Source organism: Rissa tridactyla, chromosome 2 (genome assembly GCF_028500815.1).
Source record: "Rissa tridactyla isolate bRisTri1 chromosome 2, bRisTri1.patW.cur.20221130, whole genome shotgun sequence".
NCBI classification, from domain to species: Eukaryota; Metazoa; Chordata; class Aves; order Charadriiformes; family Laridae; genus Rissa; species Rissa tridactyla.
The window spans coordinates 5,672,479-5,699,956 of record NC_071467.1 but is presented as its reverse complement, the minus strand read 5'-3'; the positions used below and the strand labels follow the sequence as shown (position 1 = coordinate 5,699,956).

The 27,478-nt window shown below is 42.3% G+C and overlaps 1 protein-coding gene across 3 annotated transcripts in view; it reads right to left on the bottom strand.

The window, feature by feature from the left end:
- TRAPPC9 (trafficking protein particle complex subunit 9) overlaps positions 1 to 27,478 on the bottom strand; it is a 538,771-nt gene that overhangs the window by 10,746 nt on the left and 500,547 nt on the right. For all 3 annotated transcript variants that reach the window (XM_054191250.1, XM_054191249.1, XM_054191251.1), the window contains one exon: positions 1,274 to 1,497. In XM_054191250.1, coding sequence (XP_054047225.1) covers positions 1,274 to 1,497 — 224 coding nt within the window. The remainder of the gene's footprint in view (positions 1 to 1,273; positions 1,498 to 27,478) is intronic.

Below are 27,478 nucleotides of genomic sequence, written 5' to 3'. Positions count from 1 at the left end.
TGTTGTTTATGGTTTTTTGGGGCAGTATGTAGGAGAAAGTAGTTTTATCTGTATTTTCAGTGTCTTGCAAAAGCTCCTAGACTTGAATTTTCCAAAGAAGAATTTGAGAGAAAACTAAAAATCTCAATTTTTCTGAAAAGGGAGGGTTTTTGTCTCATTTTAGGCATGTTTTCTATTTTTTTTTATGGTTTTATAAGACTATGCTAGGCAACAAGGAAATGAGCCGGCTCATCACACTGGTCATTAATGTTTAGCATTTTCTTTTTGCAGTCTGTTGCATTTCCTCAGGACCTGACTAAAAAGGATTTGCTGAGTTCCTTGGCTCAGCCTGGGGAATATTTCTTATGGACTAAAGAGAAAAAGTTACTTAAAATCTATTACTGCAGGCTGCACTGTATGGCTCAAGGGACTGGCAATATGGTATTAAACATTTTATCTAGATTCCCTATTCACATTTAGTCAGATCTAGAGTGACCAAAAGTTAACATCTCTGATAGTTTACTAGTGGTTTATATACAGGAAATTACAGTCTTAAACCACCTCAGAGATGAATCTATATCCACAAACCCAGCAGCACTTTTATCAATAGCTGCCATAAAAGTGGTGCTTTCCAAAAATGAATATGCCTCAAAATTATAGAATCATAGAATGGTTTGAGTTGGAAGGGACCTTAAACATCATCTAACCCCCCCTGCCATGGGCAGGGACACTTTCCACCAGACCAGGCTGCTCCAAGCCCCATCCAGCCTGGCCTTGAACACCTCCAGAGATGGGGCAGCCACAGCTTCTCTGGGCAACCTGGGCCAGTGTCTCACCACCCTCACAGTAAAGAATTTCTTCCTGATATCCAATCTAAATCTCCCCTCTTTCAGTTTAAAACCGTTACCCTCGTCCTAACGCCACACTCCCTGATAAAGACTGTAGAGATCTTAGTGATCTCCCCATCTCTCCTGTACCCCCCTTTAGGTACAGGAAGGGGCTGTAAGGTCTCTCCTTCTCTTCTCCAGGCTGAACAACCCCAACTCTCTCAGCCTGTCTTCAGAGCAGAGGTGCTCCATCCGTCTGATCATCTTCGTGGCCTCCTCTGGCCCCACTCCAACAGGTCCACGTCCTTCTGATGTTGGAGGCCCCAGAGCTGGATGCAGCACTGGATATAGCTGGCTTTCTGGGCTGAAGCACACATTGCCGCAGAAAATGCACAATTGAATAATGAAGCTCTTTTCTGCAAATGCTTATCATCCAGAATCGTGATCCATTGGACAGAAAGACTTACTGAATCGATGTAGAAGGTGTTGGATCCCACAAAAGTGATAGCATCTTGCAGCTCATAGTTGTGCACCCCATTTTGGTAATCCTGGTAGGGCGTCACGGTGAGAGCGAAGGGCCCCACGCTGTGTTTGCTCCAGTTGGTCAGCTTCACCTCCAGTGGGATGGGGTCCCCCACTTTGCAGTCCACCACAATATCGCAGTCGCAAAGCTTGCCGTCAACGAGGATATCTGCAAATCAAGAAAACCATTCCACGTTATGTTGAACTCCTGCTTTAAAAACTGTATTAATCTTGACTGTTAGGAAATTTAACAGGAAAAATTAACCTAAATGAAACCAAGATTGCATGATGGTTAACCTTAGGAAAGGAACCCCAACTCTGCAGTGTTATGCAGGGCAATGCTGCAGGGAAACTACGTGCAACATCCAGTTCATGAAGGTCTGATATCTCTCCACAACTGCTGAAAAAGCTATGAAAAAACTCAATTATGATCTATACACAGGCATCAGAAGTTATCTTTTTAACGTCTTCCCTTGCAGGCCAAAGCCACAGACAACTTTTCATGCTTCTCCTGTGAATCAACAGCATCAGGTGAATGGAAATACAAACCCGAATCATCAATACAAATGGTGGCTACATAGATCCAGGGCTGGATGCCCATGTTCACGTGTTACAGTCAGAATAAATCCTCATGTATGGAGGTGACCTTTTGAAGCAGGATAGACACTGCCAGAATTTGCAATGTAATACATATATTAAACTCCAGATTGTAAGGAAAAAAGAGGTTTTAAAATTATGCAGCAGTACTACGGGCTTGTTCACTCTTTGCGCTTTAATTCATCCTGGGATTTCTATTTTTAACTTTCCACTTTTCTTTCCCTTACTGGGATAGTAGAAAATATAAAGCCTCTAAATTGGTTGCTGCTGGGACAATGACATCCGGAGTAATGTGTCCACTAACCTTGCCCATTTGCTTATACAGAACCAAAATGTTTCACTACCAACACACTGCGAAATTGCTAGTCCAATTCCCCGCTCTGAAAGGGTTCCCAGTTGTGCAGTATTACTGTATTTTTCAGATGGGGGTTATCTCCGGTGCACTATTAATACAGGAACATTTCTACTTCACTATGGGTTCACGTTCAGAGATAAGAGAAAGCCCTGGGCGCATGTAAGAAAGCATCCTCTGTGTGAATACCTATCCCCACAATCTCATACGCCCATGAGGCATTTCGATCACTCCAGCTCCTCCTCAGTCACTTGCCTTATGACATACAGCACATTATTCCTCTGCCAGCAGCATCGGATTTACATTAGTAATATCCCCTCTTCAAAAAAAAGACACTATTTTTATACTTCAGGAGCTTTCACAGAAAAAACCATTTTACACAAAAATGATATTTTTTTTAGTACTTATTTTTGTTTTGTTGCCTTAGACAAAAAAACTACAAAATGATGCATGTTCTCTAGATGCCTTTTAGCCCGGAAAATTGAACAAGCCTTAGTGCAACAATTGGGGGAAAAAAAAAAGAAAGGAAAAAAAAAAACTAGAGCCAAAGAAGAAACAGGTTCATAATGGGACATTTATTCCAGAGGTCAGGTCAGCAAAGCTGAGCTACCCAGCCTCACTCTACAATTACCTGAAAGGAGGTTGTAGAGAGGTGCGTGTAGGTCTCCAATCCCAAGTAACAAGTGATTGGATGAGAGGAAACAGCCTCAAGTTGCACCAGGGCAGGTTCAGATTGGATATTAGGAAAAATTTCTTCACCAAAAGCATTATCAAGCATTGGAACAGGCTGCCCAGGGAAGTGGTTGAATCATCATCCCTGGAGGTATTTAAAAGACGTGTAGACATGACTTAGGGACATGGTTTAGTGGTGGACTTGGCAATGTTAGGTTACTGGTTGGACTCAATTATCTTAAAGGCTTCTCCAACTGAAATGATTCTATGACTCTATGAAAACAGCTCCTTGACCAAAGCTGCCCAAATGCAGCAGCAAGTCCCAGATACAAGAGTCTTGGCAGAGTAAGTATAAAGAAACTCAGCAGTGCTCAAGCTGCAGCTATCCAAAACCCATGTTGGTGTCCCAGCTTGAACAGTCCCAGTGCCAAAACTTCCATTTCCAAAGGAGATGCCCAGTTTTTGACAACGAGAGCACTTGGTGAAGCCACACCTGGTGTGTTGGGTCCAGTTCTGGGCTCCTCTGTACAAGAGAGATACGGACATACTGGAGAGAGTCCAGTGAAGGGCCACAAAGGTGATTAAGGGACCGGAGCACCTCTCCTGTGAGGAAGGCTTGAGAGAACTGTGACTGGTCGGCCTTGAGAAGAGAAGGCTCAGGGGGATCTCATCAATGTATATAAATACCTGAAGGGTGAGGGCAAAGAAGATGGAGCCAGGCTCTTTTCAGTGGTGCCCAGTGCTAGGACCAGAGACAATGGGCACAAGCTGAAACACAGGAGGTTCCCTCTGAACACCAGGAACCACTTTTTTTACTCTGAGGGTGACGGAGCACTGGCACAGGTTGCCCAGGGATGTTGTAGAGTCTCCATCCTTGGAGATACTCAAAAGCCATCTGGACATGGTCCTGGGCGGCTGGCTCTAGGTGGCCATGCTTCTGCAGGGGGTTGGCCCAGATGAACCTCCAGAGGTCCGGTCAACCTCAACCATTCTGTGATTCTGTGATTCTCTGAAAGGAAGTTATAATCACCATTGCATTTTAGGAAGGGACTAGAAAACCTGTTTGGCACCGGATTTCTTTTGCAATAGCACACTCTAATGTTACGGTCTCTCCTGCCCAACATGATCAAATTGCTTCTTACAGGATTGCCCTAAGAGCATGGAGGTGAAGTAGTGATTATAGCGGTACCCCATTATCTGAGATTAACTGACTTGACTTCTGCAAAACACAAAAGTGTGTGTATAATTTTTATGCTTCCTAGCCTCCTGCCACAGAAGTGATGTCCAGTTGCTTCCTTCAAAAGAAATGCATTTATACAAATTCATGACTTTATAGCAGTTTATGTTTTCAAGCTTCTCCCTGCAAGGTAAGTGCTTTCAATAAAAAAAAAAAAAAAACCACAACCCTTTTTTTTTTTCCTGGTTCCTTCAGCCAGCGGGTATTACAGCTGTGAGAACGGTTAGCTCCCCGGACCAGCATGAACCTTCAGAAATACTCGGTAAGCTAAGCACATGAATCTTTTTCAAGCTGCTCATCAATTTGCCTTTTGGCTTTAAAATTCAATGCTCTGCTTTACGAATTGTAAATGAACCCTTTGCCCTCTGTCTCCACCTTTGTATCTAATAATAGCTCAAAGCATTGCTTCCCAATACCTTCATGTGAAAACAGAAAATTCAAACAGAAGGGAGGCAATTAAGTCTGGCTCAACTAGATTAATTTTCTTCTGTATTCAAAAAAAAAAAATTAAATTAATTTAAGATTGATTTAAGAGCGTGTGTGTGCACATGTGCTTGTGTACATATTGAGAGATTATTTCCTTCCCTCCCCGCACACCCTTCCCTCCTGTCGTACCGAAGCCAAGGATCTCAATGAGATGTCAGATGAGAAAACACACATGGCTGGCGTGCAAAATACTATGGAAAGGAGTGTTTAAAAACAGTCCCCTGTCATCAGAGAGAACAGCTTGGTTTGACAGGCAGTTTTACTCCCTTCCTGACACAGAAAACATCTCATGGACCATACGGATTTGCTTTAATATTTTCATCCATGAGCAGAGGAAAAGCCATGTGTACGGGGTCCCGTTTCTGCAGATTCAGCTCACTCACACAGATGGCATATAAAAGCTGAGACTGCTCACACCACTGCTGTGAGAGTGAATCATTATTGGCTTCGGTATACAGGAGCTCTGAATCAGAAGACACAGTCACTAGCACAGAAGACAGTGGTGGCCGTATCTCCATCTTCCAAAGATTCAGATAAGAGATAAATAGTACTTCTGAAAATTAGAAGGACCAAGTTAACGTAAACAGCACATATAAATGACATAACAAAGGTGGAAGCGTAAACTCAGGATGTCAAGCGTAAACTCAGGATGTCAGGGCAAAAAAAACCCCAGCAATCTCCTTCTAATTAAAAGTTAAATCATTTTTAAAGTACGTTAATAAGCCAACGGAATGCTGCTTTTAAATTATTTTTTTTCCTCTCTCTCTCTCTCTCCCCCTCTCTCCTTTCCTGCTCATTTACCTACACACGTCCACTGGCACCCGTCCTTGGGTGCCAACATTACCCTCCAATGCTTGATGGCCACGAAAAAAGGAAAGTCTCTACATGAAACCTGGGAACAGGTACGGGGCTGTTCTGAGGAAGTGCAGGATATTTTATTTCTAGGACCTTCCCGAAGCGATTATTGTACCAAGGGAGAAAATGTCCAACACATTTTGGAAGGCAGAGAATGAGGATGACACAAGCCACTGAGAACCATGGAATCACAGAATCATTTAGGTTGGAAAACACCCTTAAGATCATCGAAAGAATGGGTGAAAAGAGTGATTGGAAAGCCTTGCTTTTCCACTGCTGGCCCTAGCCAAGACTTTTAGAACTTCTAAGAATTCATCTTTTAGTTGGCAAAAATATTTCATGGCCCAGTTGACAGGTGATGCTTATTGACACCACAATGCCTGGGAGACCATTATATGAAAATAATACATCAGATTTCACATAGCGTCTGTCTTTCCGGATCTCAAAACTCAAGAAAAGGGAATGAATGTTATTAAGGGGAAGACAATCACTAAATTTTCCACAAGAAAAACATAATTTACTATCACCTGCCAGGTGCACTTCGGTCTACATCACCCAAAGGAGCAGCTTGGAAATGAATACCAAACATTATTAAAATTTTGTGTTATTTACTCTGCTCATGTTAACACATAGCAAGTTGTTCTTGCTACTTTGTCAAGTTGCTGTGCGAGCCCTCGCAACTCATTGGCCACCTGTACGTCAAGAGCCCTGACTCGTGGCTAATTGCATTTCCGCACCCAACTCCCTATTTGCCACTGTGAGAGTTTAATTTTGGAAAGCCGCATACAAATACATGGTTAATCTCAGTGGAAATGCATATTCCAGCAATGTTTACTCTCCTCGCTCAAGTTGGGGTTGATTTTTAAAAACAGGCTGCAGAGGAAGGCAGGGTGTTTGTGCTCATCTTTACAGTGGGGGATGGAGAAGTTTCCATTGGATATTTGCTTTTAAACTGGATTTTGAATCCCGAACTGAAGCAGACGCATCGGTCTCTGCCATTCGCTGCAGCTGCGAACCTGCCTCAAGACTTCAAGCAAACACCTCATGGACGCATGGCTTTGCACAGACAAGTAGGTCAACAAAACTCAAGGCAAGAGATGCCCAAATGAGTAAACACTTCTCACATAGGATGTAAAAGAGATCTTCGAGCCCAGCAAAGCAAGCCTTGCTCAGACGTACTGTGATAGTTAGGGGAATTTTAGTCAATCAACCATTTTTTATGCTGTTTAGAGCTGTTCCAAAATACTAGTTTTACTCATCTCGGTCTCGGGGAGAGCCGTGGTCTGAGGAGGCGAGAGGAGCAGCAGTGTCTCTAGATAATACTCATCAGGTGCTTCAGAGGAGGAAAGCCAAAGACCAAGAGCCCAAGCCAGAGTTGCTACAGTGAAAGTCTTGCAGAATGATTCAGTTTTTCTGTGCTAAATCTAAAGTGCTGATTAAAATGTCTGCCCAGGCCAGCTCTACCTCTAATTGCCCTAAAAGAGCAAGGAAAGGGCCAGCCATTCTGTCTGGAACAACTTTTTTTTTTTTTTTTCCTGTCCTCTTCTGTGAGAGTGTTTGTTCAGGATTTTGCAAGGAACCGAACAATGCAAAGAGAATTCTTTTTTCTTTTCTTTTTTTTTTTTTTTTTTACATCATTCATTTAGAAATAGGCTGAACAATTCTGTTCGTTTCTGATCTCACATATTATGCAGACGGATGGAAGATTAGAATGGAGAAAAAAAAACCTGTACTACAGGCAAACTCTGGGTACGGAGCAAGCTGATCCTGCCTGTCTCCAAACAAGCAAGTCCCCTGTCCCTCCTCTCCTGCTGCATGTCAGGTCAGCATCAGTTTTAGCAGCCTGTTATTTGGGGTTGTGTCGCCCATTCCGAGGAGCTGGCAGGTAACACGGGGCGTTCTGGTAAGACAGCAGGTTCCTTGAATTTTCCTATGTATCTCCTCCAGTACACGAACCTAAACGCTGTTTCTGTTTCCTCTCCTCCCACTTGTTCTCCCTCATGTAGACCAGTTCCCTTTCATTTTCTAAACCACTCATGCAAATTATTTACACATAGAGATACAGCATTGGCTACATTTGTTTGTCCATTGCAAGTCTTTTCAGGGCTGAATACATCCATACAAAAGATATTTCTATGAATATAAAAACTGTGTTCCCTGTCACTCTCATCATGCAAACGCTGAGTGGTTATTTAATAACACGAGAGCCTCGTAGCTATTTGCATAAAAGCTTCTGTGTGTGGTTTGGATCTGCTCCTCACACCAAACCTGAGCATCTTGACTCGGAGTAACACCCCCGTGGTCATTCACTGTTATACCGACACAATCCCGAGCCAAATCCATCCCCTGCATAATGTCACTGCCGTCAATAGCAACAGAGGGATACAGGTGTTTGTATTGTCACAGGTCCAAATTACAGGAATATCTCACCTTGTCAACCGCTGCTGGTCCTGTCCTAGAAAGTGCCCTGATATTCGGAGCCTGCTGATCCAAAACCCCGACGGACCTGAAGAGTTCAGCTCCTCTTTGGGTCAAGGCCCTTGGACAGGGATGAATAAAAACTACAGGAAAAGACGCGCACAAACTAGTGCAGCTTCCTGCAAGTACCAACAACCCCGAGACCTTCAGCTGACACAGGGGCACGGACCTGAAAACAGGAAAGCTGGCAGAGGATGGGAAGGCTGAACGTGAATATAGGCTAGTGAAAGAGGCAATCGCTTCCACAAGACCTCCGAGCTGCCTCATTCCTGGCAGGCTTCCCATTCCCAAACATTTCACAATTGAATTAAGGACACTTTATTCGCTCCAAAAGCAATTAAAAAGAAAAACACATTTAAAATATAGTTCTAGCAACAATAAGCAATTAGTCTTTGATAATTGTCTGTGTCTTCCTATTTAATCACTCTTTTGCAGTGGCCAGTATGCTGACGACAGATCCCGACTGGTCCCATTATCGCTCTTGCCAAATTGTTTCGAGTTTGTGTCTGTTCTTAACTCTGTGATGACAACGGAGCGAGGCTGCCGCAGCATCCCCACAGGACTCGCTTGCAAAAGGATTTCTCAACCTCGTCCATTTGGACTGAGTAAGCGGTCTTCCTCCAAATGAGTATCATGTTTATAATCCAGTTTTAATCTCCAAATCTACCCTTGGCAGACACGTGATCAGCATTCAACTTCAGTGCTGCTTGATCCCGGCTATAAACATTTAGAGGTAGTACAATCTTCTCCAATTAACTCTAAGTACCAGGGTCACGCTAGCTGAAAAGAGAAGCATGAGCACGTCTAGTGCTCTGGGGTTTGACTGCATCCAACTTTTACTTGGGATCTTAAAACAGCAAACCTGAACGCACATTAACCACAGATTTGAGAAATTAGTTGTTCAGTTTAACCTCTCTAGTTTTGGTGTGAGTTATTTTACTTTACACGTGCCTTTTACGATAGACATTTCTCCTGCCCGGCGAAATTGCTGGCCTGTGGATGGCACCTGCTTGTTTCACTTGTCCTCTGGCAGCCAAGATAAGATGAAGATGATCCGAGGACTGGAGCCCCTCTGCTGTGAGGACAGGCTGAGAGAGTTGGGGTTGTTCAGCCTGGAGAAGAGAAGGCTCCAGGGAGACCTTACAGCCCTTTCCAGTACCTAAAGGGGCGCTATAGGAAGGATGGGGAGGGACTCTGGATCAGGGAGTGTAATGACAGGACACGGGGTAATGGTTTCAAACTGAAAGAGGGGAGATTTAGATAGATTGGATATCAGGAAGAAATTCTTTACTGTGAGGGTGGTGAGACACTGGCCCAGGTTGCCCAGAGAAGCTGTGGCAACAGCTGTGGCATCCCTGGAGGTGTTCAAGGCCAGGCTGGATGGGGCTTGGAGCAGCCTGGTCTGGTGGGAGGTGTCCCTGCCCATGGCAGGGGGGTGGAACTAGATGATCTTTGAGGTCCCTTCCAACCCAAACCATTCTATAACCTGTCATTTGGTGACTTGCCCAATTTGTTATCAAAGTGAAAATCACTTCTGAGTTTGTATGGCTTGTGTCCAGTCCTAATCTAAATCCTCAAAAGGCAGACTCCGAAAAGTTTAAAATTCTCAAAGCTCTGTGTTTTCCAAATTCTCAAAGCTCTGTGTTTTCCAGTGAGCCTCAGCTCCTTTTGACTTATTTTAAAATAGTCCATGACGTAGCTCCAGCTTGCTCAAACAGTCTCATTTCTAAATGTGGGACAACCCCTTTTTATCTATTTATCACAAGCAAGTTTTCAGAAGACTTCTTTTGATTGTCTGCTACACAGCCAGAAGGTCAGGTTGGAATGCACCGTATGCCTGCGTTTTGAAATTTCGCTAGCCCGGGATTTGCATGTTATTTTAGGTTACTGAATACTTTATTTCTATAGCTTTTTTTTTGTGGCAGGACTCCTTTCAGAGTATTCTTTCCCTTCCTTGTGGGGAAAAAAAAAAAAAAGGGGAAAGGAAAAAAGCACACTATATTACATTTAAAAAAAAAAACCTAATCCATGCTTGGATATATCATATAACGCTATTTTTTGTATACTGGCAGCTTTGTGCAAAACCGCTGCAGGTCATGAATAAGGTGGCTCAACCTTCAGCTTACTGAAAGAAAATCACCTTATTCCTCACTGGTTGCATAATGAGACTTAAAATTTTCTCCTTCCCTCTGCGATTCTGCAGTGATGGATGTGAGACAATCCTCTCCCTCTGCAGAGGAGATTTTTAAAGGTCTCATGCAACCTTTGTAAGAGTTTCTGACTTGTGGCTGAAAAGTTAATGGTATAAAAAGAGCCTGTAGCCCTTATGTGCTGGTTTGGGAGTCTTTCTGGTATCAAAGTAGGTTTAGTCGAGAAACTACATAGATTGGAGAACTCCAGGGAGTGTTATCTACTGTAGAAATCAGTGATAAGGACAGTGATTGTGGCACATTCCCTACGGAGATAGGAGCGAGCTAGCACGCAGTCACAAAATAACTAATGCCTACATAACAGCAGAGACACACATCTAGGCTCCCATGCTCTTTGCTGCACATGCGAAGTCAAATATGTGGGTTTCACCACACAATCTACTTACCCAAACTCTCCCTGAATATGGCAATACGGAAGTGGAAACTGTTTTTCTTTTTTTCTGCATTTCCAACTGTTTTATGTGTAAACAGTATTTTCCACATTGTCTATTCAACAGGCACTAAGCGGTGCTCTGGACTCTTAGACAGATAGATAAGGGATCATACCTAACAGGCAGCATTTTTAAAATTCCTAGTTAAATTATTATACTATGTGTAGTATAATTGTCATATTTGAGGGCTATTTGGTGCTCCTGTACGATGAAACATGCAATGTAGTGTCTGAAGCAGAAGGAACTCAAACCCAGATGCCCAGATGTACAGACACATAAGGGCAGGATGCTTTAACAAAGCAAAAAAAAGTGATGTTGATTACTTAAAGAAAAATGATGGGTACATGGCCTCTTTTCCATGCTTCTCTTAAAAAAGAACCACAAAATATTGCATGAGATGTCCGGGCCATAAGAATTTTTGTATCCTTGTAGAGCAGCCAAAGCCTGGTACGAGATAATATATAACCCCCTATTAACAGGCAGGTAGATGATTTACCACATCTCAGTAACTGTGTAAATATGAGCACCAGGACACTGAGCCTCCTGGGCCTCCTTTAGCCCAACCATGATTGAAACGCAATGAGCTGAGCTAAATGAGAGATATTAAACAACTCCGGGTACGAACGCTGTATCGCAGCACTTTGTGTACAGGGAAGGTGTGACGTGTGGTTACTAGACTACACGTGGCTAATGTCTACAGACCAGAGTTGCTGAAAAGCAGAGCTACGTAATAAAATGGACATATTCTTAATGAAGTTTCTTTGAATTTCAGACAAAGCATATTTCAGTCTAATGACCCTAAGTTGTTTTACTTACCAGTGGATTGAGTTAATTTTTTACTATTTTCCCTAGGTATGGTTAGTCCATTCTGCCACTTTTGCATTAAGACATGAGACAGTGAATCAGGTAGATGTGACTTGGAAACTATCAAGCCCTACTATGGTGCTATGACTTCTTTATTCCGATTGCATCCTTCTTCTACATCATGACCTATCTCAAAATCCCATTTGAATCCACACAAGAGGTGCACTAATAGATACACGCAGATGGAAGTTTTCAGTCATCCTCTGTGACAGAAATCCATATTCTTCCTTGTTAGACAGGACATGAGCACAAAAATAATAATCAAACTTACTGAAAACAAGAAATCTTTAAGCCTAGAGTCATCAACCCAAACAACTTCAGGCCTCTCTCTGAGATCCTTCTGTTAATAATTTACTACTTGCTAAAACTGAACATGCTCAATACCTAACTCCTGAATTTTTCATGAAATCCTTTCCATACTTGTCTTAATTTCAGAAATAAAATCAGACACTTTCCTGCCAATCTCAGCTTTCTCTTTGACTTGATCTCCTCTCTCTCATGACTCACACCACCAGCCTGTGATTAAATCCTGATGCCACTTTCTACAAAACTTGTCCAAATTTGACCTTTTCGCTCTGCCTGCTTTGCCAAACCCTTGTCTAAAATCTAATTGGATTATTAGCCTTAACAATTAAAATCTCTTCATCTCTGCTTTCGACACCTCCAAACTAGTGTCTTTTTAATCTACTGAAGACTTTGATTCAAAGATCATCCCATAGGTCTATAATGTGGTGATGTCCATATGGTACTTTGCAGAGACATCATTCCGAGCTTGTCTACTTTCTAGCTATAGCAGTAAAGCTCAGCCCAGGCCAAATTGCCACATACTGACCCAACTTCTCCTGTGCAAGCTGAAACCTGCTGCTGAGGTCACACAGTAATACTCACAGAAACCTGCTATCTGATCACTACAGAAGTGGCAACTTGTGCTACTGCTACCTATGGGCTACAACTTGCATGCAAAACTACTTCTCTCCTATGTTATACTATTGTTATACTATATAACAGAATCACAGAATGGTCGGGGTTGGAAGGGACCTCTGGAGATCATCTAGTCCAACCCCCTGCCAGAGCAGGGTCACCCACAGCAGGTGGCACAGAACGCGTCCAGGCGGGTTTGGAATGTCTCCAGAGTTGGACACTCCACCACCTCTCTGGGCAGCCTGTGCCAGGGCTCTGCCACCCTCAAAGGAAAGAAGTTCCTCCTCATGTTGAGATGGAACTTCCTATGTTCAAGTTTGTGCCCATTACCTCTTGTCCTGTTGCCAAACTGAAAAGAGCCTGGCCCCATCCTCCTGACACCCACCCTTTAAGTATTTATAAGCGTTGATAAGATCCTCCCTCAGTCGTCTTTTTTCTAGACTAAAAAGACCCAAGTCCCTCAACCTTTCTTCATAAGAGAGATGTTCCAGTCCCCTCATCATCTTTACTGCCCTTTGCTGTCCCCTCTCCAGCAGTTCCCTGTCCTTCTCGAACCAGGGAGCCCGGAAGAAAAAATTTGGAACGCTTCATGAATTTGCGTGTCATATCACGGAATCACGGAATCACGGAATCTTCAGAGTTGGAAGGGACCTCTAGAGATCATCTAGTCCAACTCCCCTGCTAGAGCAGGATTGCCTAAAGCACATCCCTCAGGGCTGCATCCAGGCGGGTCTTGAAAATCTCCAGAGAAGGGGACTCCACCACCTCCCTGGGCAGCCTGTTCCAGTGCTCTGTCACCCTCACCGTAAAGAAGTTTTTCCGTGTATTTGAACGGAACTTCCTATGTTCTAGCTTGTGCCCATTGCCCCTTGTCCTGTCGCTGGGAACCATTGAAAAGAGCCTGGCTCCGTCCTCCTTAAACCCACCCTTTAGATACTTGTAAACATTAATCAGGTCCCCCCTCAGCCTTCTCTTCTCCAGGCTAAAGAGTCCCAGCTCTTTCAGCCTTTCCTCATAAGGGAGGTGCTCCAGTCCCACAATCAATATGTTACACTATTTTCCCTATTCCTCTTCCCTGCTAACCTTTTTTTTTCATATAACCTCCACACTTCTATAGCATATACATAAAATACATATATATACAAATACATATGTATATATAGAATACCAGACTGTAGGCTCTTAGGGACAACAATACTCCTGTTCCCAAGAGCTTAGCAGAACAATTTGTACGGCACCTAAAACTACACAGACCTGTTTTTCTGGGATGTCCAGCCAGCACTGTTAGAGAAATAGACACAATAAGAGAAATCATCCTAAATAAAATAAAGAAAAAAAAAAGTAAAAAGATGTATCTCTCAAATCTCAAGGCTCTCTGGTGAGGTAAGGAAGTGAGCACTGTACCAGTTTTCCAAATGGGGACACTGAGACATTTTAGGAAGGAGTTAACCTGTCCTGTAAAGAGCAGTCAGGGTTTTTTATGGAGCAGAAATGAATGAATAACTACCCAGTAGAACTGCAATTTCAGCAAGTACAGGGCATTGGGAGTTAACCACTCTATTATGTGGTTTTTCTTTTCCAGTATTAATTTGTGAAAAAGTCTATCTTTTATGCACTTGCAATCCAAACAAAAGAACAAATTAAAAGAACTAAGCACACCAACCATGCTGGGCAATAGAGCGTCATAGTCAAACGCTGCCAGTCATTTATATTCACATTGTTTTACATGAACTGACCCAGAATTAACTATGGCTGCCCTCTCCTGGAATACTCTCTGAAATAAATGAAGTTCTCTCTCATTCGTTTCCATCAATGGCATTAGCATGCTTAGTGGCAAGACCACAAGAGAACACGGCAACCAGATAAACAGCTATGAGGAAACAGTAACAAGCGACAATAGAATTGAACAATTTTTCCATAAAGGACTTGAACAGGTATTATAATCCCCCTTGTAAACCAGCGCGTGCAACTGATCTCACCCAGGGAATACAGACTATGTGGCTCCTGGCTCAAAGTTTGAGAATGGATGTCAAATGTCAGGATGGGAGTAAGAAGAAAACAACTTGCAGTCACATACAGAGACCTGACTGCAAGCTCTAGGAAACTTCAGTTGTGAACCTTAGTTCCCTTGAGGTTCTCTGGTCAAGCACTCGCACCATGAGCCCGTGTCCTCCAACAGGGGACTCGGTGCTGGCACCAGGCTCAGCAGATCACAATGTGAAAGCCTGCTGGTATGTGTTTGTGCACATCCAGAGAGCTCTTACTTTGCTCTTCAACTAAAGATGGTATTCCCAGATGACAGGCAACAGGTTGCCCAGGGAAGTTGTGGATACCCCATCCCTGGAAGTGTTCAAGGCCAGGCCGGATGGGGCTTTGAGCAACCTGGTCTAGAGGGAGGTGTCCCTGCCCATGGCAGGGGGAACTAGATGATCTCTAAGGTCCCTTTCAACCTGAACCATTCTATATTTCTATGATTCTACGGCCTGAGAACAAATGAGGATGGGACAAGGAGGAGAGAGCCAACTGCACTACATGCATGGGGAGAAGCAGAGGACATCCAGCTCGACCTGGCATAGGCGATTCAAAGAAGAGATGCTTTCAAGGAAGGGAAAAGGTGCATCCAATCTTCACAGATATTAGTATGAGTCAACAAAATGTCCTGACCCATAGTGTCAGACATCATTGCTGGAACACAGTATCAGTGCAGGTGGCTTCAGCCTCCTATCCATAGCTATATAATCACTTATTGGTATAACACTCAGGGGCCTTTTCTCTGAAGATATTTTTTGCTTGAGCCCCGTCAATATGAATCTCCTAAAATCCATTCTTGAGAAATGACAGACATCATAAGATGGTAATTTGGGAAGATCACTGGCCAAATCCCAGTTATTACTTCTTCCATAAAGGTATTGCTGAAGTTCCTGAGCCATATATAGTGATAAAAGCACATAAAATACACACTAATAGGGTAGAAGCAGGATGAGATTTCTTGAGATTTAGATACCAAATAGGTCAACAGAGCATCCTTGATCAAAACAAACGAAACAAAAATCAGAGGTGAAAAATTCATGTGTGAACTCACCTTTCAGAGGTGTGACTTTGAAAGGGTTCTAAAAATAGCATCAGTCTTAAACATCTATCAGAGTAGGACAATCTGTTGAAGTGAAGCATCTCATTCAAAACAATAAAAAGCATTCAAAATCTATAAAGCTGAGTTTGAGCATTTCAGAAACTTGGTAATAAATATCTACAGATGTAGAAATTTTTGCTATCTTGTCTTCACTGTTTTCCTCTCTCTCCACATCTCTCCTGATCATTTCTTAATGTCTCTTGCATTTGCCTCTGACAGCAACCACAGTGTACCACGCGCTGTATGAAAACAGGCAAAATCTCTGCTCTTAAATAATCACTTTGTCACATAATGACCAGTGAAATCTCCATGTATGCAAAGAGCCCTTCCAGATGCCACGTTCAATATGCCTCAATGAAAAGTAGCTGGAATCGCAAGCAGATGCTCCGCAAGGAGGTTGCCAGCGGTTGAAGTGACATGCAGATGTTGAGCACACTGAACTCCTACCATTCGACCTCTCAGTATAAAGGGAACTCACTCCCTGTCTTAAAAACGTTGAGCCAAGATCTTTGTTATCATAAAATGCAATAAAGTTAACATTACTCTCAGGATTCTTATGCAAGTAAAGAAGCAATAAACCCAGAAAGCAAAACACTGAAAAATTATAGAAAAATAGTAGAGAATTGTCTTTGACAGGGAAGATCAATTCCAGTTGTCTTTAATGCCCTGAATCATACAAAAAACAACGGTAGCATCCATCCTCTTGTTTTCCCAATTTTCTTTGTAGCTAGGCTCCATTTTCACATTTTGGAGCATGGCAGCCTCAAGTGAAAAATGCTTTGTAAGAGAAAAGGCCTGTTTCCTCTGACGCTTTTCTTTGAGATCTGATTTAAGTGGATATCACTATCTTCTCTCTAAAAAATACGATAAAAAAACCTAATAAAATTGTTAGTTACTTGAAAATCAGGCACGCTTGACATATTCTTACTTAATTTAAGTATTTCTCTAAGAAAAGAAGCCAGCATCTGCCACGGTGTGCCAACACTTGTTATTAACAACAATCTGAAAATCAACATCTTGAAGGGGGACACTAGCTGGAATTGAATATTCGCTAACATCAAAGCACAACTACCAATAAAGACCAACAGGAGATCTATTGGCACTTACAAGTTTTATTTATTTTTTAACATCTCAAAGTCATACCGCAGTATGGGCTGCTGTCTTTACCATCCCAAAGCACCTCATTAAATGAGTGAGTTAATCAAGTATATTCCGCTAATGAGAAAACATGATTAAAAAAGTTCAGAGAAGCGAGAATGAGGAAAAAAAATAACAGAGCAGACAACCTCTTTCCAACTTAGGAACATGCCTGTGGTTCATAATATGTAAGCTATAGTTTGGTTAAAAACATATAAGCTGTAGTTACGTCTTCTGTGAGTAAACAGTAATTAACCTGGTCAAAAATTCATGGGGGTACTTCCTGATAGGGATCCACAGGGATAATTTCTAATAATTTTTTTTCCTGCCTACATTTTGATGGTCTAGAAAGGAAGAGTCTTCCAGTTTTATGACACATTAGATAACTGTAATTAATATACATAATCTCTACACTCTTTCTGTACGGCTTTGGCATTTGGGCCTCCGGCATTTATTTTAAATTTGGTATTAGAACCTTGCTGAACCCGTGATACATATAATTATCCATGTATACATCCAGGGGGTTTATAGAGAAATCCATGTAATCACTGACTCCAGGTATCAAGTTAAGATAGCTAATTGATTTACTATTATTTGCTAGCAGCTATCTATACATAGACCTCCATCATTCCCTTTCTACCATGTCTGCTTCCTTTGCCCATTGACGCACTCATTTTTAGAGTCCCTGTAGCATTTCAAATCTTGGCCGTTTTCATATATCCCTTTGTCCATCCCTGTCCACAACTCACTAAGTACAGAATTTTCTTCCGAAATATGCCTGTTCTGAAGGACTCCATCCTGTGCCACTAACAGCTTTTCTATGCCTAAAAGTACGAGGTCTAGTTATATCTGGAATATTTCTATTTGACACTGAGGTGGAAAAAGGGTTATGTTTGCTCAGTCGGCCCTTCCCCTGCAAATGCAGCAGTATTCCACCCACATATTTTCTCATGCATTGTGAATCCATGGCATCACAATAACCGCAACAATAAAACTAAATATTTGAAAGAAATCATGGCACAAATCACTTCGGAAAAATACATCTGAGATCAGCATGAGGTTAATTTTCTTGCAGTCCGCTGAAATATTTACACAAGTCTTTGTTCTGTGATCTGATTTGCCTGCAGATGACACTGAGCAACAATTTACCTTACCTAGACTTATCGTCCTGTCAAAACAGTCCTAAATACTTGAATCCTGTATGAGAAGATGCATTGTCGGGGACTGGGGACTGTAATCGTCTCCTGGACTGCTTGCAAGCACAGCTCTATTGCTTGGCCATAGTGTGAATTGCCACCAAAGCCAGCAATCACCATTTCCCTGACTGCCCATTCGCCGAGCCCTGGGTAGAATAAAAATATTACACACAGGCTTTATTGAGAGCCCTGGAAAACCACCTGCCATCTTTGGCTCTGACAGATAAGCAATTTCTGCTGGGCAGCCACGTGAATGGCCTTTCTGTGGAGATTTCCAAGGGAGAACAATACAGCTGTTAATTAATAAAATAGCTCAAGTTTGTCTGCAAGTTGCCTATACTAATGAGCAGAGCCGGCATTATGATCGTTGCTTTTCAAGTTACCATACCACCTTGCAGAAAGAGACCTGTAGCAAAGAAAATAACGGTGATTACATGAAATGAGTCCTAATACTTCTGAAATAGTGATTAAAAAAGATCGCTTGAGTTAGGGGGAGACACAAACTCCTCTCTTCTCCAAAGACTAAAAAATTGTTTACTTGTCTGGTTGGTTTCTCTTATATATCTCTCCTTTATCTTCGCTACATCATTGTCACAGGCCTGTTAAATTGGCAGCACCCAAAGAGATGTCTCAGAAATAGTTCCCTACTTAAAGCTGGTATGGCATAGCTAACATACCAAAAATCATTGATCATTACACATGTTGGACAGCTAAATGCACTCAAAGAAAAAAACTCAAAAGAGCTTTACCGAAGTGGCCAAATAGCCTGGCTTTATTTCCTGGGCCATGATTCTGGTCATATCACACTTTCTTTGGATTCTGTCCCCGACTGCCTATTCTCCACCGCAAAAAAAAAGCCACAGTTGCTATTTCTGATGGTCCTTAGAGCTGTGCCCCCATCTCTATCCGTGATCAAAGCCTTGTTCTTCCCCACACTCTGCCTTGCCACCAAGGTTGACCTCAAATGCTCTTTCCTCTCCAGCCTTCTCCTAAAATGTCAATTATACATGTGATGGTCTCTCCACATGAGACCACTGGGTTGCAATGTGACCTTACTTCCCACGGCATTTCCAGCACGCCGCTTTTGGGGAGACTACTAGAAGATAATGGCCTGGGAGGTGACCGGAAGAAATGACCACTATTTCTTTTTCTGGCCATTGCATCCACTTTCATAGAGGAGTTTTCCCAGACCTTCTCTCCCCAGGCTTGCAGATTGAGCGTTTTGCTCCCTTGTTGCACCTGCCTCAACTTCACTGGGGCAGCAGAGATCTCTGCTGCATGCGTGTGTAGTGATGACAGTCACGGGTGCCCAGATCCCACCACATCCAGGTGCTACCACATTTCACTTTCATCACCGTAATGCAAGTTCCCAGTGAGAATCAAACTCAGCACTTTAGAAAGGCATGTCTCTCAAACCAACTATCAAAATTCACTTTTATCATATTATTGATGCCATCATAGCCATTCAAGGAAGAGATTTTTTTTATTCTGCATTCTGCATTTTTTTGTCTCAAAATGATATTAGCAATGGAAACAACTAGTCTTACTAGTTCTTTGGGTGGCAAGGCAGAGAACAGTCATAGCATTTCTCTCCACAGGAGGGAGAGATGGAGAAAAATCAGATCTCTGGTGGCTTCTTGGCTCCATAGGAAAAAGCTACAAATGTCTCTTGCGGTATAGCTTTCTCAGGTAATCCTATATTCAAATACAGCATACTTTCTTCTCCATAAACTCTTTCCAGTCCCACTGAAGGAGACGGATGAAGTAAAGGAGGAGAAATAGCCAGAAATTAGAGTGAAAAGAGAGGTAATCTCCAACTATAAGCAAGTCCATGATTGCTCCACGTATAGTAACTCTTCTACTTATCCCATCTAGTTGCAACTTCATAATGATGAGACTTTCACCATACCCTGTAGGAAATACCTCCTCGGTTCAATAGATCTTACTGTCAAGGCTCCTTAAGTCTCAGTCTAAACGCTCCCATATTCATTTTATCCCATTACTCTTAGTTATAGCCTATATTCTAGCCTCAAAATAATTCCACTCCCGCATGAGGTTGGTATCCTTCTAATATTTCTAGCCTCCACTACCCTCTGGCATAGGAAGACATTAGAAAAATATACTAGAATAAATTAAAACTGTCAGAAAAACCAATGAATGCCAGATAATTTAAAAATAAATACAATTAGAGCAGTTAAAAATGGAGAAGGCCTATTAGATTACCGAATGCGTCCCTGAATACAGGATGTCTTAAATTAATCTGATATTAAATGTGATCTAAGCCAAAAGGTCAAGAAGAATCTTGCGTATCTTCTCTAATTTAGACTTTCCTGGCCTCTATACAATATGTCTTAAAATGCTAATACAGCAGCACCTGAAGGTATGTTCAGTTTTATTTCTCAAAAATCACGTTAAATTTCTTTTTCTTTTAAGAAAATGGCGTGGTTTGTCTTACAGCAAACTTATCCCCAATGTGAAGATCTCGGACAGGACTTCACGAATGTTACCTGTCAAGCCTGTGCCTTCTTCAAAGTGAGTGCAAAGGGAAATATTGCTGTGCCTGCCTGCAGACAGGTAGAACTGCCACATCCAACCTCATCTGAGCTACAGCTTCAACAGACACACATGGGAATGCAGTACTGGAAGAATATTTGATTGTGTTTGTTTACCAACAGTGTTGATGCCAAGCAGCTTTGCCTGGCATAAAAAAAAAAAAAAGAAATTTGATTTTTAATAACACCACAACTCTGATAGGAATTGTGTTACAAGAAAATCCGTTTCAGGATATCAGAAGACAGATGGCCCAAATGAAACAGCAATACATCAAAATCTCAAATCTGTAAGTCTTGTGAAAGTTATTTTAAAGGGAACATAAACTTAAATACATATTCCAAAAGTCAGACCATGCAGCATGACCGTGATCACCAGCAGCACCCCTTCAGTTAGGTTTTCTTTTCGTTTTCTTGGTTATACCTGAATTAGCTCAAGATAGAAGTAATTTCATTTTTCAACAGAGGACCCTCAAGGAAGAACAGTAAAGTTGCTCCTAAACCTTTTTTTACCAATAAACCCCAGTTAATCTAAAAAATATCTAGCAGGCTTCAGTCTGCATTTAGTTTTAAACAGTTGGCTTAAGGACCGAAGAGTTGCATTGAAAATACCAGACCTCTCGGTCTAGAATGAACTCTGTTTCTTCGAGTGATCTCGATTCACAAATCTAGATTCAAGAAAGCATTTTCTTGTTACAAAACTCTTCATCGTTGGGTCAATTAAAAATAGATTCAAAAGCAAAGAAGGTTCCTTAGCAACTTAAGGAAAGCCAGGAAAACCACCGTCATTGCTAACCAGTAGGGGAAAACCAAATCGCTTTGTCTCTCTGCTAAATTACCTTGGTTTATTTTATTACCAGCCTCTTCAGGCCTGTTACAGGAGTGACATTTGCTGACGTACGTAAATGATTTCAGTAAGGATGCTCTCGATCTGCTCATATGGCACAGGGGAAGCAAGGCTGAGTTCCAGCCTTCCCATTTGCCTTGTTCCTGGAAAACTCGGGGCTCCGTGGGCTTCTGGTGTTGAGTTGAATCTTATGTCCTCCCTTCTGTATAAGCAGCACATAAAAAGACATTTCAGTTTAATTTCTGAGTACTCGAAAATATGAAAGGTGATGACTTCAGCTGGCCTGAAAGATTCGAGGACATCCCACATCTAAACCGCAATACGCTATCGACAGTCTAGAGAAAACATCATCATGTTTTGCTTTGTGTTTCTTCAGCACCTGGTTTAGAACGGTCATTGCTTTGGTGTTTTGGTTTTAAGACACCATGAACAGTAAGCACTTGAATAACAATACTCTGTTTTATAAAGAAAAACTAGTGTCTAGAGCAACAATTATGACAGCTTTTACTTGGAGACTGCAATGAAAGAGATCTGATAGATTCTGAATAAAGAAAAATCCTTTTATTCATGATAAAAGCCTACAGTGTCCAGAATATTTTTTTTCTACAAGTGCTTTTTTTTTCAAGATATGCCTAAGAGACTGTAGCTGGAAGCATATGCCCCGAACACGAGTTCTAATGCTCACCAATTTTTGGAAAGTCAAAGGGATCAATTCAGATTTCCTGAATTTTAATGCAGGGCCAATTATTTTTGCAACCAACCCTTAAAGCAGGTCTAACTGGCATAATTTTGATAGCAATTCCAACTCTTTTGATTCTGATTTTGCAAACAGCATCCTGAGTCATGGACTGTGCTGAAGAAGTGACATTCAGTGTTGCCACACACTGCAGGAAAACATCCTAAATGATTTTTTTTTTTTTGGTCTCTACAAGTTAAATCATTGTTATCTTCATATCAAAGTGAGAACTTAAAAGTCTCAAATATGCATATGATCTTACAGACTCTGGGTAGAATCTAATTGGCAAAAACTGTTGGGAATGGCAAAAAGACCACAAAACACAGGGAAGAATCCAGCCACAATTCTGTCTTATGACAATATATTGTAGAATATTCCAAATATTTATCTTCTCTTCTGCTGGACAGCCGGGTTGAACCAGGTTTTTGTTTTTTTTTTTTTCATTATTTATGTGAATTCTAGCTGGAGAAAGGAGGGGAAAAAAAAAAAAAGCCCTGCTAATACGCAGAAGCTCTGCCATCCTATATATCACAGTGGTTTCTGTGTAGTGAGAAGTGTCATGTTTCTTGAATTTGTTCCTAATCTTTCTTAAGAGAGAAAGATGACGGAATCCCATTGCCAACAGCCCAAAGCAGAACCCTCCTGCTGATACGTGTCTCTTTGTGCAGCGTGCAACAGCTTTCCCCCACTATTATACTGCATACACAGCATCGGCAGCCTGAAATGTTGGTGAACAGAATGAATCCACTAAGCCCTGGAAATGGCAGCAACGTTCCCCATCACCCGCTGGATAAAGAAAAGGTTACCTTGCTTCGGTGTCCTTCAGCAGCATTTTGTCTTTTTAAATGTTCGACCACAAGGACTGATAGGAGAGAAGCAGAGGGTTCCTGCCTTTCTCCTGTCTTTTTGCCTGTTTTCCAGGTTACCTTTTCATCCTCCTCCTTAGCAAAATAACTAGACGTGCTCTGCCTGTCTTGGCTCAGGCTTCAGAGTCATTTTTAGCTGTTGCGTGAAGACACTTACACTTAAGTAGCTCATCAAATGAAGGGTTTAATAACTAGTATGAACAGGGTATCTAACTACCATTCCAGACTGAGAAGGCCAGTCTTTGCTTTTTTTATCTCCACAACAGAAAAGTATAATTTGGTATAATTATTATTATTAAACACAGCTATTAACATAAAACTAAATTATCTTCTTTTCCTGACTAACCTATGGCTTCCTTTCCTCCAGCATTTTACCTGACGATACATAAACATCACCACACACTTCACGGTCCTGTTTTAAGTGATACTTTCAATTTTTAACCCTTTCTTTTAAGGATTAAATTAATTTTTTGCACTGTAGAATTCGAAAGCTCAATAAGAGTCACAAGCCGAGCTGCGTTGGGTCTGACCATCACGCAAAGAAGAGAGCTTAAGAAAACACCATGCTGCAAAAAGGTGCCCTTTTTCCCCAAAAATGCCTGGGGACAGTGTTGCTGCAGGTTTTACATGAAGACATGAATCCCAGAAGCTGATCAGCTGTGATTGTTTTCAAAAGTCTATAATTAAAAGCACAATTTTCAAGGGAACATGGAGTTGAGGGGTGGTGGAAGATCTTCGGTATACCTCAACTTTGAGCTGGATAAAGCAAGCTTCACCCTCCTTCCTCATCTGCTTTGTAATGATGCTTGCAGAGTGCACAGAACTATTTATAGAATCATAGAATCCTCTAGGTTGGAAGGGACCTTTAAGATCACCGAGTCCAACACTGCACAAAACCACTGCTAAACCATGTCCCTGCCCCAGGAGCCAGTGTGCTAAAATGGGAAACACACAGCAGTGGTCAAAGGAAGGACCAGATCACAGGCCCCCAAGATGCCCTCTGGGCTTATCTCTGGATAGGCGTCCTGTTCCTATCTCATAGAATCATAGAATAGTTTGGGTTGGAAGGGACCTTAAAGGTCATCTAGTTCCACCCCCCTGCCATGGGCAGGGACACCTCCCACCAGACCAGGCTGCTCCAAGCCCCATCCAGCCTGGCCTTGAACACCTCCAGGGATGGGGCAGCCACAACTTCCCTGGGCAACCTGTTCCAGTGCCTCACCACCCTCACAGTAAAGAATTTCTTCCTGATATCCAATCTAAATCTCCCGTCTTTCAGTTTGAAACCATTACCCCTCATCCTATCATTACACCCCCTGATCAAGTGTCCCTCCCCATCTCTCCTGTAGCCCCTTCAGGTACTGGAAAGGGCTCTAAGATCTCCCTGGAGCCTTCTCTTCTCCAGGCTGAACAACCCCAGCTCTCTCAGCCTGTCCTCATAGGAGAAGTGCTCCAGCCCTCGGATCATCTTCGTGGCCTCCTCTGGACCCGCTCCAACAGGTCCATGTCCTTCTTGTGCTGAGGACTCCAGAGCTACATGCAGTACTCCAGATGAATATCTATTATATAAATGTCAGATAAATTATCTCCAGATAAATGTCCCATTCCTATCCACTAAACAAAAAGGTGGAAGGGAGGTGCTCGTAACACAAATAGCAGGGCAAAGGGAACATTCCCCCCTACCATGATAGGGGCAGTTTTACCATTTCTCCCATCGCTTCTGGCATTTGCCATGAACATTAAACATCCTCACTGCTGGTGCTCTCAAATGCTGACCACCCCGTTGCTCATTTTGACTAACAAAAATCATAGAATCATAGAATCATTTAGGTTGGAAAAGACTCTTGGGATCATTGAGTCCAACCATCAACTCCACCCTATGAAGTTCTCCCGTACTCCATATCCCTTAACACCACATCTAAACGACTCTTAAACACATTCAGGGATGGTGACTCCACCACCTCCCTGGGCAGCCTATTCCAGTGTCTGACCACTCTTTCCATGAAGAATTTTTTCCTAATGTCCAGCCTAAACCTACCCTGCTGCAGCTTGAACCCATTTCCTCTTGTTCTATCGCTAATTACCTGTGAGAAGAGACCAGCACCAGCCTCTCCACAATGTCCTTTCAAGTAGTTGTAGAGAGTGATGAGGTCTCCCCTCAGCCTCCTCTTCCTCAAACTAAACAGTCCCAGCTCCTTCAATCGCTCCTCATCAGATTTATTCTCCAGGCCCTTCACCACCTTCGTTGCCCTCCTCTGCACTCGCTCCAGCACCTCGAAATCTCTCTCGTATTGAGGTGCCCAGAACTGGACACAAGACTCAAGGTGTGGCCTCACCAGTGCTGAGTACAGGGGGACAATCACCTCCCTCCTTCTGCTGGTCACACTATGTCTAATACAAGCCAGGATGCCATTGGCCCTCTTGGCCACCTGGGCACACTGCTGGCTCATGTTCAGCCGCTTGTCAATTAGAACCCCCAGGTCCTTTTCTGCCAGGCAGCTCTCCAGCCACACTTCCCCAAGCCTGTAGCGATGCATGGGGTTGTTGTGGCCCAAATGAAAACAAGCAGCCCAGCAAATGTATCCAGCAATTCTACATTGCTCACAAACACCTCCAAATTAACATCCCCTCTACAGTGCAATGATCTGTAATTTTACAGCCCTTCAGCAGCAAAATAAGGCACTATTGACAACATTCTGTAAAGTTACTTTGGAACATAACAGTACGTTTGAAAAATGTGCTTTCAATCCCTAGATGAGTTTTATCCATCTGTCCCAAAACCCCATCTAAGTCTTCAATTTTTTTTAGCTGATCCTCACCTATAAGAAGTATTTTAGCTCCAGTTTGCTGTTTGCAAAATGAGACTGTGATGAGATACAACTGAGTAGATTTCCACACCGTGGCGTATTTAAAGAAATGGGGGGTGGGGGGGGAAATCCCATTACTTCCCCAATTAAGCTTTTTTTTTTATTCTTTCTCTTTAAATACCACCATTCCCAACCCCCTGGCGTGCTTCAAGAGCTGCAGAGAGAAACTCGGGTTGCGCAAGCAGGGGCTGTACAACTCAATTACGGAGATCTGAAGGAAACTCGCGTCCTTGGACAGCATCTCTGAGGTTTCGCCATGAACGCTGCCTGATCTAATTAGGAAACACTCAGCATCTTTGTGGCAATTACTAAAGAAAATAATTATGACATGACCACTGTCTTCCTTCAGATGGAAAAGCAGCAGAAAATGACAGGAAACAGAAGTCGGACAGGAGTTGATAAAACAGCCTTTGGCAAGAGAGGAGAGAAACGCCAGTTCCAGGAGAAGGGACAATTTTCTCGACCGGAAAAAGAGGAAAACGTAGCACACTGCAAGCTCAGGACCAACTGGAAAAGAGTCCGTTCAGTCATAAATGAGCCACAGACTCCCCATAATAAAGCGCAGCTTATGCTTGCAGACAGCTGCCCATCACAGTTTATTATAGAAAAAGTAGCTTTAATGGGTTTCCTCGGTTCGGGGCTGCCCTACTGTCACACGTTTGCCCTCGAGAGACAGCAGGTGACAATGCATTAACAATCCTCCACCGATTAATGTTACGAATTAAATTTCCTTCCAATGCAGAAACCAATTTGAATCACTGGAAAAGCTTTGAAGTCCCCATAGGAGTTAGTCCGGTGGTTACAGCAGGGAACTGGAAAGTGAAACTCTCTTAATTGCAGCCCCAACCTTAATCACTGATTTGCGGCGAGAATTTAATCATGCGACTTAACCGCCCTGCCTCAGTTTACCGGTGTGTATAATATTAACAAGCAGCTCTGGAGTAATCAAAATATGGCAGATACTTTACAAAACAATGAAGGCGATCAGTGTGGCACTTATGCAACGCAGAGGTGCGAGTCTTAATTAATGTTTATAAAGTGCCTGAAAAACTTGAGAGAGCTGGCGCTGAGGGAATACAAAGTATCATTACATTTATTTTGCAAAGAGGTATGAATATGTGATCATAATTTCATTACCTACGCAGACTTATATGGAGGGTTTGAGCACAAAAGAAATTAAACTTTTTTGACACTTTCTCTGCAGCGCGGGTTCATTATCGGAGCAGTGTATCAAATGTAAGGGATTTAATAACTCGCTCTTAAGATCAACTATGAAATCATACCCAAATCTTCACTATCTTCAAGCAATGTATAAGCAAAAAACCGTGCATGACAGAAGTGTTTGAAAAGTTAGGATTGTTATGTGGATGTTATAGCATCGCACAATCTGAGTACTTTCAGAGCATTCATTTACTGGAGCAGCTGTAATTTCCCCTGTATTTTGATTATCTTGACATTTTCTAATCATGAGAGTTATAAATTTTAAAATGATATGGCAGGCTTGATAGGCTGCAGATTCACCTCCCAAGCAAAGTTACTTTTTTTATTAAATGTTAAATTGCTTTTCTCCAAAAGGAGAATTATATTTTGGTTAATTTTTGCTTTTTGAATGCTACCACAGATTTCTTCTGATAATACAGTGGTCTGAGTGACAGCAGAGATTTTTCTTTTCAATATTCCTGGATAAATATTGACCCAAGATGCCAGTTCTGTCTTTCA